General features: G+C 31.1%; 3 protein-coding genes across 3 annotated transcripts; all 3 read right to left on the reverse strand.

The window, feature by feature from the left end:
* Positions 1-272: 272 nt before the first annotated feature.
* On the reverse strand, positions 273-1,362 carry LOAG_06630 (hypothetical protein; the record flags this gene model as incomplete). The annotated part of the gene is made up of 3 exons (XM_003142169.1): positions 273-660; positions 1,036-1,130; positions 1,297-1,362. The coding sequence occupies 3 exons, from the start codon at positions 1,360-1,362 to the stop codon at positions 273-275; spliced, it is 549 nt and encodes a 182-aa protein (XP_003142217.1).
* Positions 1,363-7,474: 6,112 nt separating this feature from the next.
* Positions 7,475-9,046, reverse strand: LOAG_06632 (hypothetical protein; the record flags this gene model as incomplete). The annotated part of the gene is made up of 4 exons (XM_003142170.1): positions 7,475-7,535; positions 7,918-8,018; positions 8,325-8,437; positions 8,953-9,046. The coding sequence occupies 4 exons, from the start codon at positions 9,044-9,046 to the stop codon at positions 7,475-7,477; spliced, it is 369 nt and encodes a 122-aa protein (XP_003142218.1).
* Positions 9,047-12,574: 3,528 nt separating this feature from the next.
* On the reverse strand, positions 12,575-12,949 carry LOAG_06634 (hypothetical protein; the record flags this gene model as incomplete). Its single annotated transcript, XM_003142171.1, has 2 exons — positions 12,575-12,696; positions 12,775-12,949. The coding sequence occupies 2 exons, from the start codon at positions 12,947-12,949 to the stop codon at positions 12,575-12,577; spliced, it is 297 nt and encodes a 98-aa protein (XP_003142219.1).
* Between the last annotated feature and the right edge of the window lie 4,110 nt (positions 12,950-17,059).

The following is a 17,059-nucleotide window of genomic DNA, read 5'->3' on the forward strand; positions in this document are numbered from 1 at the left end:
ATGAAATGAAACGTTATTGTTGGTGAGACCTGGCAAGTTCCATATTCACAGAATAGAATATATTCTGGAGATGGGATGAAAGAGAGATGACAGAACCGAAGGTTAAACAAGGTCATCTAGCAGGAGTAGAAGAGAAGTTTGCAAGATTGATACCATCGAATGACTTTATACTTGCAGGTAAATCTTGAGAAACCTCAAACTATAAGCATAAGGTAACTTCCAGGGCTTACGCTTCAAGCAATTTTTGCTAAGTTATTATTTTGGTAAATTATTTAAATTACTTCTTTCCGCCGTTTAATTAGTGGTTGTTGCACATCTTCACGTACATCCTGCTGCGCTACACTGAAACGCTTCCCGAGTGTTTGATTGAAGCGGATTTGTAATTCATTCATTTCGATATCACTATCATTTTGCTTGGGACATAATGAATCATCCGTCATTTCATCCTCTATGTCAATTTCGGAAGTTGACCGAGGATAGTAAAGAGATGTGTTATCATTCCATCCAGTCTGTTTCACGTTTTCCACAGCTTCTTCATTTACCGTTTTTCTTAAATTCTCAAAATTTGATGGCCTATGTTTGACGACAGCATAATTCGTAATGGAAGTTTGTAACCGGTCATTCTTCTGGACATTTCGCTTCTGATATCTGCTATTTTGGCTGAAAATAAATAATCGTACTTTTTCGTTCTCTTTAACAAATAGTTTCAGTGCTAAATTTCAACTAATTGATATTTCTTGTCTGGTAAAATAGACTGATTTTTTTAAGACAGCCATGAATTTAACAACATTATCGATTAGGCATTGCAAAATTGTCACGACAGCATTATTTCTCCTTGCATGTTATTCCCAATGGGTGCAACAGATTTTTTTTCTTTCCCGGTATTTGGGAGTGCAAAATTTCATTATTTAATACACTAACCAACCAATAAACTTTAACACTTTTCAAAATTTCAAATTTTATATTTGTATTATTTTTCCAATATATTATTAATTCAAAAGACCAATCAACTATGAGTTATTTGAGGTATCCTACCAGTTAGTAATGTTAGAAAATAATCGTTTTTTGAATTTATTCTCTGCGCTTCCGAATACTTGGGCACTATTCTCCATTAAGATTGCCAATGCTGTCTGAAAACAATCATTTCTGCTAATTTCCATTAAATGAAATATAAAGTATATCAAATCATTAATTAAATCTAAGGCAAAATCCATAAATTTCAATAAGAATTGTGAAAAAAATAAAAGTAAAAATTATCAGAAATGAAACAATAAAAAAATTTTTCGTGAATTTTACCCCTTCCATCTGCTTCCTACTAGAGGATTTTTCAGTTTGTGAATTTTCACTCTGAACATCGTCCATCCTTCCTAAATAATTAATTTATACTATGTTTGCATCAGCAAAGCAACTGTGATACAAGTGTTCGAATTAAAATTTCAATTTTAAATAAAATGATACCAAGTATTTATCATGCACTATATGCCATTTTTTTCTTAGGTATCAGTTGTTAAATTATTAAATACATTTTAAATCTTTGATTACAATCTAATTACATATGGGACAAAGAAGAAATCAAAATAAAATTAACCGGCTAGATTGCTCCCGTCATTCTTTTTATCAGCAGCTGACCTGAAATATATACATTCTGAATGTTGATAAAACATTCGAGAACAATTAATTGTTCGATTTGGATGTTGCAGTCTAAAGAATAGTAAAAATCAAATAAGAGAAGTTCGGTTTTCATTGAATTCATTAAAGTTAACGCGGCTTAGATGGAATGCAACGATAAGCATCAACTAATATCAATTATTACGTCGTTTTGGTTATTTGAGAATTTAAAAATATTATTTAGAAGGACATTGTATAAATATTTGATTAATCTACTCTTTATTTTTCTCAATATTTGACGTTGAAGGTGAGAAAGATAGTGGAAAAAGTTCTAAAGTTTAAATAGTTTTACGGAAAATTATTTAACTTTATTTAATTATTTTTGTTACTAATTTTAGTTCGAAGTTTAGATTTAAATTAGAGGAAGGTTATCTGAGGATGGTATTTTTATAGAATTTTTAATATGACAAACGATTAATAGTTCAAAGGTAACAAAGAAATAAGGACCGATGCCGGCGGGATATTTCTTTTGTAATGAACGAAAGTGTTTACTTACAGAAGTGGTCATAATATGTTCAAATTAATTTACGACAATCAATAATATGAGGAGAAAGTACCACATGTCTTCTTTTGTTAGCTTTTTCCTTTAAAACAAAGGATCAACAGAGCTTTGATAATATGACAGTCACATTATCAGAGCATTTATTGTGTTTATAGGGACTTTTGGTGCTATAATAAATTCCTTAAATAAGTTAGGGTAATTTGAAATAGAATCTTCCTTGTTTGAATTTGTTATTGCAAGGCAAAAATAAAGCAGGAAATTGAATAGTGGTATAAACTGAACATTAATTAAATTGAATTGAATAATGACAGGAAATTGAACTAAAAGTGATTTTAAGTAAACATCGGATTATATGAATTATAAAATCAAAGGAAGAATAGTCATTAACTGGCGTATATAAAATAAATATTGGAGAAAAAATTAAATAATTAATTGTTTGATGATTGAGAATAATGAAAAAGAAAGCGAGAGCTATTTAATTTTATTCAATCGATACTATAAGCCATTTGTTAAAAATACGTAACAAAATTTTAAATGGAGAAATTTTTTAATTTTTTTCAAAGAAATTGATAATAAACTTCAACCTTTGAGCTGACGAGGAGAAAATCGTCGGAAACATTTGCAATGAATGTGAGTGGAAAGAAAAAACTTCGTCTCATATGTTTTCAGCGTAATTTGCTTACTGAAATGTCATAATTATCTCATCATTTCGTGTTGACTTTTAGTCATCTGTGCTTAATTGCCTAATTGCTTAATTGTCAATTATTTACTCCCTCACTTTTGCTATTTTTCTTCATGTCTTAACTGCAATTCGGAAAAAAAATTTGCAAAAATTTTGTTTTGTTTTGTTTTTAGAAAAAGGGTTACTCTCTGTAGTTAATCATTTTTCATTAGCATATTTCCGAGGACGATCTCCAGATGGTATTTAAAGGTTGCGTCACATACGAGTAGCATCTGATTGGAACCATATGTGAGTCTCTTTAACATTTATATTAACAAAATGGACAATGTCCAGTAAATCACCTGTTGGAATGGCTAGAGCGCTTTTTTGTGTTATCAAAGGATGGGAAAAGTTTAAGACACCAATTGATTGTAAATTCAATTCAGCAATGGTAAGTAATGCTTCGTGCTGGATTAATATGGAATTTCAGTTTGCTCTATTAACAGATAGCCGGAATTATTATTTTGAGGATATAGGTAGATAGATGGCAGCATTTGAACGCATTTGAAGAGTTGCAGTGAACTTCGACTGCGCTGCTGCTCTTCTGACCCTTTCTCCTTTTTCCTGAAATTTGAATACTTTAATAATAAACTATAACTATTTCATAGCTATTTCACAAAATCTGAGCTGAACAAGAATGTTTTAATAATTTCAAACTAGTGTCTAAACATTCAAAAAATTGAAAATTTAGAAAATATCCTTAAATCCGTAAATTCGAACTTATGGATTCGCAAGAGGTAAAAGATAATTAAGGCATAAGCATAAATAAGCACGCTATGAAGTATTAAAGCACGAAATGCTCATCCTATTTGGAAGACAATTTTACAACTAATTAATTCAGATTTCAAATTTGAATGAAGACCCAATATTGGACAATGTCTAGCATCGCTGCTTACAAGAACACGAAAAGCCAATCTGACATCATTTGTGCTTCCTTCTTCTCTACTTCTTATCTTTTCAGTTGATTAATTCCACGATGAAAGCAGTGAACATTTGCAACAACTAAACAGCTGCAAAATCCATAGATCCAAGGGTCTGTTCAATCCGTCAATTCTCGTGCTTCTCTCAATTTTATGTTAATATTATGCCTTATCGATGATTTAAATTTTGACACTTTTGAAGTGAATTTTGAGGAATTGAATGAAAAATTACCAAAAATTAATGAATGCTCTTAAAGATTTATACGATTTTCGAAAATTTTGAACATTTGCGAAGATTACAAAAATCTAACTTAATCTTTATAAGATTTTTAAAAAATTCTATGAAGATTTTCCGATGATAACAGAAATCTTTCTTTGTAAAATTCTTTGTTAATGTTTTTGATACTTCCGACCATATATTGATTATCTGAATTCAAGCTTAGTTTCTTTTTTTTTTTAACTTAGAATAAATCATAAATCTTACATAAATCTATCATTTTAACATCGTAAAATTTAACAAATTTGAAGAAATTTGAGTTGTAAATTCGATAATACCTTCTGGAAATTAAGAAATTTCGATTCCTTACATTCAAAAACGTACTTGACAATTCATGTTTAATAACTCGCAGATGATGAAAATAGAAAAGTGCGCACTTCTGTGCATGTTGACATTATGAAATGTAACTTTGTTCCGCAAAGGTCACTGCGGGTCATTTCAGCATCAATCTGCTACATTAAGATAGCTAATTACGGTAATCATGCGCGCACTCCTTTTGGAATACTGTAACTTCAGCATGGTAAGTTGCTGAGTAATATTAAAATCTTAAATTCTTATTTCAAAACTTTTGAAAATTTCTTTAAACTCCTATGGAATCATAAAATTTAATGACAAAAGATTGAGACTAAACAGTAAAAGCTTACAAAAACGTTACTTACGAAACATTGATTACATCACAACGAATAGATAATTTTTTAGAAATTTTGAAGCTTTGGTGCAAATTCTTCAAATTTCAAATTTTGAAAGATTTAAAATATTAGCAAAGTTTTTGTTGTACACCGACACTGACTGGACGAGTGGACGGTACTGACTGGACGATTGGACGGAGTGGACTGATGATGGGTAGTAAAGCTCTTTTGGAATTATATATATGTATATACATATATATAGCTCTCTCACACATATAATTCTTAAGAAGGGACGGAGCCGGTCGATTGACAGAGGTAGGGGAAAGAGGCGTGAGTTGAACGAGATAAAAGAGCCAGTGGTCAAGGGAAGGCGACAGCGATGACCTTGACACCCAGTAGCATCTATTGAAGACAACAATAATGCTTACAGGTTAGTCTTAATTGATTAATGATTAGTTAGAGGTGAACTTGTGGTATCCTCTGCTCATCCCACTTCCCATCATTGTTTTCGCTAATTTACGACATTACTAATCAAGCATGAAAGTAAATATACCAAGGCCAGATGGAGACAGACGTTGGAACAGACTTGCTGATAAGGATGATTGAATGATATGCAAAGCGTTAATTGTAGTTTAGAATCATTTAAATTAATTTCATATTAGCTATAATTACTGTTCATTCCAACATATTGTTCAGTTGCTAGTTTTTCTCCAACTCCTTATACATCCAGAACAAAATGAACATTAATTTTCTTCCTGAGCTATCCTCCATAATATGCCTTGTCAGCGTAAAATTATCAATCAAAGATCAGAACAAAATTTAAGAGAATCTAAAATATTATAATGCCATTAACAGATAATATTGTTTGTCACCGAAAATGCCATTTCAAATTTTAATAGTCATTATCGCTAGTTAAGATTAATGTCTTTTACAGGATAAAATTTCTACGAAGTTTTTAAAAATGTTCTTTAAGATGATCGGGTAAATTTATCGCGTAAAATAATTCTAAAATAAAAAAAATTACTCAAAAATTTTGATGCATCAAAATCTGTAAAGCTCGCATCACAAAATCCAGAAATTTACACCCTTATCTTGGTTAGGATACTGTCGAACTTTACGTAGATGTTCGACAGATTTGTATTTTTTTAATCATAATATCGATTACTAAATTTTTTGGTATATTTTTTCGCAAAGTGTCCACCATATGAGTAAATAAATAGCGTTCTTATCGTTTTTCACCTTTGCCGATTCTATTCTATTCCACAAAGATAACCACAAAATTCAAATTTTCAAATTCCTAACAATTTTGACGAGTTATTTATTATAAAAGCTACAATAATTCTGACATTATATAATATACCTATTCCGGAAGGACTGAACGGAACTGTCTGTATTCCTGATTGTTTAACTTAATGTTTAAAAAACATTCATTCATTTAAGTATTTGTTAGCCGTTTGAAATAGCTAATTCGTTTTGCAGAGCTTTCCGAAAGATTGACATTGGTAATAGACCGATCGGAAAGAAGACTGAGATGAAAATCTAGGAGAAAAACGAATATGATTTTTGCTATTTTGTAAAATGAGCCAATGTGTAAGGTTAATGAATAAAAGTTTTACAGCGAATGAAAGAGCCTGAAATCAACAATTTGATTCATATAACTCCCTGACAATTGTAAATTAGAAAGCAAGTATAAATGAATCGATTAAGTTCACTTTATAAAATTTATCATCAGATGAATCATAATTTGTTAGCCTACTAATATTTTATTGATATATCATTTGAGTAGCCCACAGTAATTCTAATTTCTAAACATTAAAAATCAACAGTATACAGTCTTAGCATTTCGCTTCCAACTACCATCATTTCTTTGATTTAATTGAGACAGTGCTACATTAGACTATCTTGAGTTAATGTGAAGCAGCTATCACCTCCAAACTTATGAATGATAAGAGAAATGAAAAAAGAAAATTGGGCAGAGCTTCTTTCTTCTCTCTTCTTTTTTCTTCCACTTCATCCACCCTTTGAAAAATTTCTTTGTTTTAAATAGAAGAGTTCAAAAGTGTTTGTTGTGAATCTTGTTCACATGCTTTTCGTGCTTCCTTTTGGACATGTCCCCCCTTCCTGTTCCCCCTTCCCTCCCTCCTTAAATGTAGCAAACCCGCTTTGGTGTGGAATGTTTGCTCTCTCTCTCTGAGGATAGATGGACAGGATTTGAATTTGTTCTATGACACGGCTGTTCAAATATAAGCATACTCCCCATATAAAGTACTATGGAAATGACGGAGAACCACAGAAAGAGCGAATTTCGTAGTTTTCTTGTGACCCTTGACCCAGCCGTTTTTTGACAATGGAAAGAGAAAAAAAGGGAATCTTTTAATCTAGACATTATATGAGATATTAAAGAGAATATGCCACATCTTTTCCTTCTCCAATTAGATACTCAGGTCAAATTCGAATATGAAATAATGCAGTGCTGCAGCTATTGCTGCAGAAAGGGAGGAATGGGATGGATGGATGGATGGATATGTCTTTGTTGATTGTGGTAGAAGTTGTTGTAATGACAGATGGTGATACTTCCAACCATTCCTGCTACTCTCAACTAAGCTTTCAGTTTTCGAATTGTTACGAGGTTAAATACCGATTCTTATAAGCAATCTACCAAATACCGTTGAATTTCCAAATTCGAATTATTGAAATAACTATGAAATATTTCTATGCAATCATTATATAGTACAAATGAATAACATCTGATAATATTTATGGTTCTCCCCAGAGATCACTGGATTTCAGACGCTTTGGATAGTCACAATAGCGTGATCTTAATAGCACTAATATTTTAAATAAGCTTAGGATATCACTAAATTATCCAATTAGTTTATGCTGATTGTCTTATGATTTCTAACAGTGAGAGTTTTAATTAATTTAAGTCTTTTTTGTATGCTTGCATTTTTACCTGGAGTTGTTAATCAATAATAATCATCATTGGTCAGCGCACAATTCTAGCTATCAGCACATTGTTAACTGAAGCAATAACCAGTATTTAATTGAAAAATGCAATAAACATTGAAAAAAAAAGGGAGTCGAAGTGACCACAAAAATGTGAAGGACAAATAGTTATTGAAAGCGGTGACAAATCGTGTGGAGTGAAAAACAAATTAATGTTGATTAAAATTTCAATTTTCAAAAGAGTAAAAATTTACGTTTGCGCTTTCACTGGAAACAGATCGTAGACACTGATTACAATCGGCACATACAAATGCAATTTTTCAAGGCAGAAACTTCGAAAGAATTTGAATAAATGCTGGAATAAAATCAGGAGTAGAGATGACCATATGGAACGATACAATGTAATGATGTCTGGAGTAACGATAGATTAATCTACTCTTATCTTCACAAAAACCTTTTCAAATTTAACTGTTGAAATTGAGCAAAATTTCATTATCATCAGAAATGTCGAAAATTTGCTTGTAGAAGGGAAAAATTGCCGAAATAACTGCATAAAAGATTAACAGTCTTCAAAAATCATACCCAAAAAGTCTCTTTCTTTTTAGGGATTTGTAAAAATTGAATTATGAAGGCTAATTTAGTTCTGATAGTCTAAAAATACTCGACGAAAATTTACGATAATTTTTATAATCAAAGCTGCTGCGATTGATAGTGCTGTATAGCTACCGATTTCTCCTCTTTTTCCCCATAAATCACTCTGAGAATCAAATTTATCTGTGATTTAAGAAATTTATCAAAAAATTTTGAGCTAAAAAATTTGAATATTTAAAATGTAGGAGACAATGCAAAAATTTTTTTTTTGATATGGCTGTTTTTCAAAAATAACTATCGGGTCGAAAATAAGACACTGAAACGAATAGCCTTGACATACATTTAGTGTATGACAAAGATTGTTATTGATGAAACTGCTGTCCTTTAACTCAAGTAATCGAACGTTTAATTAGAAATAATACCTCCTTGTCCTATCTTTCTCAGTGACTGTCACATCTCTTCCACTAACAGAAACTTTTCCGTTCACGGTCATTTCATACTGTCAATTGCTTATTTTTTTTTACAGTTTTGTAGATAAAAATGTACGGATATCTTCCAAAAAAATTGGGAACAATTGCACAAAAATTCCGGAAGTTGTAGAATTCTTGTGATTTTTGCTTCAAAATAGGAGATTTAAATTTGAACTTTGACAGTTTTGATGGAATGGTTTGTGCGCAAAACTAACAACTAAAATGGACCTCTCTGTTTTCTGCAATGCCGATGCAAAAAGCCAGTCAACCAGTTCCGTACAATTGTTTCGAATAGATTAAATATCATATCCCAAAATGCCATTGTTCTATTTTGAACGACACCATCACTGTATCATTATCATCCAATGGTCATTTGTTTATTTAAAAATTTTTAGTGTTTGGAACAACTTCTCTTATTTAGCTCAGAGAAGCTAAATCCCGCCGATTCTTTTTTTCTTTTAAACTGTAAATAATTTGTTAGCAACTGCGAAGTTGTTTTTGGCTTTTGCGTTTAATCACTAAAATCTTCAACTTCGGCAGAAGATCGACATAAAAGATAGACTAATAAATAAAATCAAGTGAATGTCGCCAAAAATCGTCACCAACTTAAGAGTTTAAACAAACTGATGGCAATGACTGCTCAATGCATCAACCACATCATTAATATCCCCACATGAAATCAGAATCTACGATTAATTTTTTGTGATTTATAGACAAATGACGCTTATTCATAAATGATTGAATTTCGATAGATATTCAAAAGTTGGCCATGTATAAAGACAGTGTTACGCAATTGGTGACACAATAATGTGTCATCTATTTTTCTCGTACTTAAAAGTGGATCTAAGGTAAAAGAGCTTCCGAAACTAAGGTGAGCTAAGTTACTACATTGAAAATTATGTCTCAGTTCAACTTGACATATTCCTTTTTTTTCGGTTAACTTTGAGTATTTACATAACAGTATGATGAAGCCAAGAGAGGGCGGAAAACTTTATCAGAAAAATTCTCTAAACTTGTTTCAACTTGTATCAATTCAAAAACTTACTGCTTCTGATAAAACAATATATGTTTACATGATGTCACGGGAATGTCTAAAAAGCTTAAGAGAAATATGTTGTCAACTAAATGGATAACATTAGAGCGCTAAAAAAAAAAAATTGTATTAATTAAATTTTCTGGTATAGCAGTTTGAAAAAGCTTTCCAATTACTTTTGTCTTCAGATTTAATTCGCAAATTTAAATTTCTATTATTATGCACGTTCCAGATTTTTTCCTTTCAAATGGTTTTAAAATGCAGCGGCATGAAAATATAATTTTCACTTTTGTATCGAATTGGCAGAGCTTAGTCTGCTTGTCAATCAACGAACTTAGAAAGGAACACAGAAAATCGATGCATTTGAGCAAACAAATTAAGTGGAAAGATAAGATATAAATAGGAAGAAAGCAGATAAATGATTTTTAAACCTAAGTAAATTGAAATTCAAATGTTGAGTACCAGACATTGTTTCACACTAATACTTCATCTCTTCAATCTTATATTAAATGTCGCGGTATTGAAAGTTTCTTTAAGGAGTTTTGAGGTAAAGGTTATTATTGCAATAGAGAGATTTTAAAAGTTATTCGGATTTGGAAGCAATGAACAATTTGAATATGTTTCATATTTATAAGCACTCTGCCATATAAAATGCTTATTTATCTCTAACTTTCATCTCCGACCGTTGAATCGTTTTATGAATCTCATTGTAATATACTCTGTCAAACTTCTGTCATTAAAGTTAAATCTAAACGTACTAAATTTAAATGCATATTTTAATGGAAAAGTGTGCGAGTCCAATTTAGTCTTACTTGCAAAGTAAGTATTAAATAAGTTCCTTTCCAATATATTATTGTTAGATTAGAATTTGATTTTGAAATTTGCATTTTAACAAACAAATTACATTCAAAATGGTCACACCGTAGGGATGATCCACCTGTTCTAGAATAATAGGCAAGGAAAAAAGGTTCGGCCATGGTGATAATTAACAAAACCTACATCGGTTCAATTTTCATTTTTTTGTAACGGTCCATTTGGGACATTACATCATCAATATTGGGTGCGGAAAAGGCACACAATCTTCATTAATCATTTGATCGGTGACCGATTTGGTCGACACCATCAGACACACGAACATACATACACATATATATATATATACACACACACAAACACACACATATATAGATATATATACATGTACACGTCCCATTAGACTATTATCAACAAAATTAAATTTTTCAAAAGGTAAAAAAAGCTATAATTTAATCGGTGACAAAAACCTGACCTTCAAAAAAATGATATGCTCCGCATTGGCTAGTTGGGTAATGAAGAAGATTTGGATTAATTTTTTTAAAATTCAGTCAGAAAATCTAATTCCTTGTCAATTTCATAGGTTGTTCTAAAAAAATTCTTAGGAAGATTTGTATTGATTTAAAAAGAGTATTTTAGAAATTTTTGGAAAATGTCTGCAAACTTTTTATCAAAGAATCTCTAATTCATTCATTACTGATAGAATAAAGAAATCTTTGATAACGCTTATCACTAGTGATAGGAAAAAAACATGTTATTTTCAAAAAAATTTATCAACCTACCACAAAAAACAAAAAATTAGCATACCTTTGGTGTTTTTTTCTGCAGTTCTTTCAATCATTCACCTTGTCAACGATTTTTCCATTTCGAATATTTCGACACAACACACTCTCTTCAATTTATAAAAATAAAATTCAAATTTCTGCTTTGTTTTATTCTGCTATCAAACTTGTGTTTGCGTAAATTCATCGTTTATTACAGGCAAATGTTGTTTCATTTGAAGCTAACTGATAGGGAAATCAAAAATCACTTTGATGAAAAATTGGCGGATGCTTGAATATCGTCGGAAAAACAGAATGATTGCTAAATTATACTCCATCACTTTATGCGTCATTGGGCAGTTTATAAAAGTTGTAAGTCAGGACTTTAAATGATAAGGATTTCTTCTGGAATTAATAAATAAATGATTTCTTCTGCAGTTCAATAATTACTTATAAGTAATTATCGTGCGTAATTTTATGGGAAATCGGAAAAGAAAACCATTTGCTTATATTCCTGATCTGTATTGTCTGGTTTAGTGAAAATTATGAAGATTATTGAATCTTCAAATTTTCCTATATCTTTTTTGCAGTATCTTAAAATTTAAAAGATTTTTTAAAACATTTTATTGATTACAATTTTTCATAGCATATGCCAATTTTTTGAAATAATTTCAGTAAATTGTTTGATTGATCTTAGGAAGTAATTTGCTTTCCATCAGCAAATTATGTTGTCATGTCAGTTTGACACTTGTCATATACTTTTTCGCATTGGATTGCTTGTGGTTCCTTAGCAGTGTAAGATTTCATATGCATATTATCCTATCAAAAGTTTTTAAAAGCACATTACAGTAAGGAAGAGATTACAGCAGAAAATTATGCAAAAATATGCAAAAACTCATCGAATATGTGAGAACTTAAAAATAGAAGTACTTGGAAATTCAAAAAATTGCAAAAACTCAGTGGAATTTAATAATTAATTTCCTGTTCTATTTCAAAAGGTTTGCAAACGATATTGCAGTCGTACTGCAGTCTCATCAGCCTTACTGTTGGATAGCTCTTCAGTATTCTTCGAGATAGAAGTTACTCTCAGGTCTTTATTAACCTGAATGTTCGAAATTTGTGAATCTTTGCTCCCTTTTTGGGTTAACAGAAGTATATGTTATAGGCAGTAATCTTCTGAGGACTGATTGATTGTGTTCAGAGACAAGACAGTGATTCTTTTCCTTCCTGATTCTTCATTAGTTTAATATTTCGGTGCCACAGATGTCATGTAGAGAACGATCAGTGAGGTATTGAGAAGTGTGAAGGCGGAGTTTTCGATTATACTGTCGTCCATCGGCGAACATTTGAATCCAGAGGTTAACGCTGCGAGTAAATGAGGTAATGAATGACAGACGAGTAGATTTTGAATTTAATTGCTTGGTATGATAGTAATGATCAAACCTGCTGACAGCAAACGAGGATTAGAGTTAAGCAGTTCAAAAGACATATCAAAAATGCAGGAAGAGAATTGAATAAATTCAGCCGGACTGGACATAGGCAATTTAAACTTTAAGTGGCCATTTAGGGTCAACCACTTTACGGATAACCGTTGAAAATGCTCCAGTGCACCTGCCATCTCAACTAGTCATAATTATTTTCCCGAAATAAAACCATTTATTCAGATATATTTTGAAATAGTAAGGGACTGGAGAAGATCGATTCAAATGTAGGCTAACTGGTCTATATCGGATATTGCTAATGAACTGAAGTAATATTTTGTATCGGATACCCTAATGAATGAAAGAAAATCTTTGAGAGTGATAATACTCTCATCATCATGAAGAAATCTCTGACGGAAGTCTACAAATGCTTTCGTATTTTGTTCGTGGCAGTTTGAGAAGCTCTCAAAGAATAAATATCACCTTTGATTGCAGCTATCCATCATTCGCTGACTGATTTGATGCAACATTTAATTTCGATCAGCGCAAATTTTCTATTTGACTGAGGGATTTTGTCAAAACGACCTTTAACCTCGTTTGATTTTTAATACACAAAAATTTCTGGTGAAAGGAGCAATTAGCCATCGTTCAAGCAGTCACATCTTTAGAACTTCATCCCAGACTGTTTAACATGGTAAAACATAGAGTGTTTTGCTACAAGAAGTTTTCATTGGTTAATTCTGGCATGTCTAATTATCAGTCATTTAATAGAATATTTGGAAAACAATTATTAGCTAACTTTAAATAGAATAAAAGTAAAGGGATAATTAAGTGTAATAAATGATGATGATGAGAGTTAGAAACAACGATGAAGTTTGAAATTTGCTAGGTGCAACAAATGTTTAAGGAAAGAAATGAATATTGAGTGGAAAAGTTGAAAAAAAAAGGTAAGGTTAAATAATAAAGAATTTGAACAGGATTTTCTCTTTCTTTTCAAGATATTTGTTTAAATTCAACGCTATTGAAATATTTTCAAATTTTCCTCAATAAAATGGCATAATTCCTTGTACATTGGGATGGAAGAAAAAATTTTAATTTTTGAAATTTAAAAAAATTCCATTATAATAATACATAATTACCATATGAAATTTAAATAACGAATGTGGGAGTGCAATATGTGATCGCCATTAGAAATGTTAATTTATATTTGATATGGTTGCTGGTACGGTGTGTTTGTGTATATTAGTGGGGAGACGAGAATTATCGATGATCGATAGGATCGCTCTGTTCGCTCCGCAAACTGTCCTTTAGATGAGTAAATAAATAGCGTTCCTATCGTTTTTTCACTTCAATCGATTCGATTCTCTTCCACAAACATAATGATGGTATAAATTCAAATTTTCAAATTGTTCACTACTTTTATGAATTATTGACTGCAACAATTGCAGTAATTTTGACAATAATGAGATGCTAATAATTCGAGCATTCATTTCTTTCTGGTACAATTAGAAAAATGTCGCAAAGAAGACGGAATTTATATCTGAAGAAGAAAGATTAACTAAAGGATTTCCCCTTCAAATCATTCTCCTTTACTTTACTTTCATATTAAACATTATCAGTTGTTCAGTATTCTTGGTATTATTTTCTGGCTTTCACATTGATTTCAGTTCTCATTGCGAAAGCAAAAACGAATGAAATATGAGTATATTTTTCTATAGGAAAACAATTTTTGATGAATGTACCATGAAATTTTTAATAAATATCATATTCAAACTTTGAAAAACTTTGAAGTTTGAATTATGTTTTGATGAAATTTTGAAAATGTCAACATCGCTCAAGCTTGGACTCGTCTGTCATCAAGCCGAGCTGTCTGCTACATATGACAAAGGAATCTACAGTTTGTCCACTGTTCAAATGAATTTTGAAGGTCACTACCAATCATTCCTGTGTAACGGATAACATTTGTCAGTTAATTGGAACGAAACAAAAGAGAAGCAAAATATCAACAAGGTTAGGCTGAGGAAATAGTACTGGCATGGAACAAGATATGGTTGACAAGGACAAGGACGATCCGCTACAGGCGGCAACCACAACATCAAATACTTGAAAATTCGAATTTTTCATTGATGCACCACAACGAAATATAGCAGGCATCGGCTACTCCCCCAAATGAATGCCTATGAATTTGTAAATGCCATTTTGAATGATTAATTAATGTCCATCAGTGACCGGTGCAACATCAAACAAGGGGCCAATATTAATCTGTTTCAAATTTGATGCTTGAAATTTCTTGAAATGTTATAAATTCATTAAGTAATCAAGTTCTTGCCTGCAAAAATCATAAACAATTGTTTTGTTTTATAGTGTTAGCATAATTAGGATGCTGAATTTCGTTAGACCGATTCTTGCAATCCATGAATTGTATTGAGTATATTTGAGTATGCATCCACCAATTACCTATCTAGTCTTGAAGCATCCGATACTTAATGGATGTTCTGGAAAACAAATTATTATTTCCAACAGGCCTGTAGTAAATGATCTCTTACTGGTGTAGAAGAAATATTCATCATCGATCACAAATGATCTTACTTCATTTTTTAGAAATACTTCAGAAAGCAGAGGAAATTAACGCTCATTAAACTTTCAAACTTTAAGAAAGCTCAAAACTTCATTTTATTTTAAAATTTGAAAGTTAAAAGTTTAGCTAGCATAATGACATCGTCTGTAATACAATCGAAGTGTTAGAGGAAGCATTGGAAGGTGGGTGTTGCAATAGTCCAGTGATAAATAACGATGGAAGTATTGCGTCATTTGTTACAATAAAAAGTATTTCGAATAGTTTTTAGCAGCTTTTTACGGGAAGAATAAAAGGGTTTACTATCATTAAATAAGCCCTTCTATGTGCTTCTTTCCCACCAAATATTTGAATATATATTAAAAAAAAAAAAAAAAAAGGAAGAAAAGATTCATATCTGTTGGCTTTTCATTGGCTTCAAATAACTATGCAAATTGATGGCATTTTTTGATGCTTTAATAAAAAAACTATCCATTGATATTTGAATTTTTGGAGCCATTATAGATAAAGATGATAGTAATAAATAATAAATATTTACAACCTAAAAGATGGCAAAAAAAAGGGAGAGAGGTAGAAAAAGAAAAACAAATTAGTAAGTTTTCCATTTCAATTTCTTCACTTATTATGTTCAAAAAAATACTTAGCCATTGAATTTGTCACCTCTCTTCTTGTGGTCTTTCCGCTTTTTAGGACTTTGCAAGGACATACTTACAAACTCACTTAGAAATAACTTCCTATTTCCGCTTATTTTTGTTTTGTAGGTAGATAATTGTGCCAAATATGCTATTTAAATTATTCATTAAAGATGGCAATTTTGGGAAATAAACAATATTTAGCTATTTCTCGTCACAAGCAAAAACCAATTTCTGCTACTTTCAAATTTAAATAGCTAGGTCGTAAGCTCAGTGAGGATAACAGAGAAGAAGGATGGATGCAAAGGATTTCAAAAAATTCAGTGCCTGTCAAATTTAATTGGTTGAAATGAAACAATATCACAAATCAATAGCCAAATTCATATACCTCCGTGTTTAAAATGCATGAAATTAGTAAACAAAACAATCGCTAATTAGCCTTCCTTGTGGCTTATTTATGAATGTCAAGTGAAAAACTTTTTGACAGGCTAACATTTACATAAAATCAAATGCGATAAGTCTTGTCAAAATTTTATGAAGAAGTTAACAAAATTCATGAAAATCCACAAAATTCTATCAAAATTTGTAAAAATCTGCAAATCAGGGGAAAGTCTGGAAAGGCAAAAAAGTAAATAAGTACGATAATATGAAAGGATAACTTTTTTTCAAAAGCTTTTTAGGCTTTGAGAGAAATCAATGAAAGGTGGAGTAAATTCTTGAATGAGAAATACACAAAAAAGGTTAAATACAAAGTCGAGAACAGTCATACTTCTATCAAATTTTTTTTCTATCAAATTTTCGTCCAACTACTCATGGTTTCAAATTTTGCTAAATTATTGGAATTTTCAGCGAGATTATTTTTTTTTTTGAAATAAATATGAGTATTTGTTAAACATATATTTTAACTAATAACTGGAGTAAATAGATTAATTTTGAAGGCCGATTTCATAGTCTTCCTTTGGGAAGTGAAGTACAAATAACAATATGCCTCGTATGCTATCATGCTATTAATGTTATTATGCTTTGGAGTAAACAGCCAATATTTCCGGAACTTATTTAAATAACGGTTAAAATAGTATCACATAAGAGAGAGAGAGAGG

Source organism: Loa loa, assembly GCF_000183805.2.
Source record: "Loa loa unplaced genomic scaffold supercont3.8, whole genome shotgun sequence".
NCBI lineage: Eukaryota > Metazoa > Nematoda > Chromadorea > Rhabditida > Onchocercidae > Loa > Loa loa.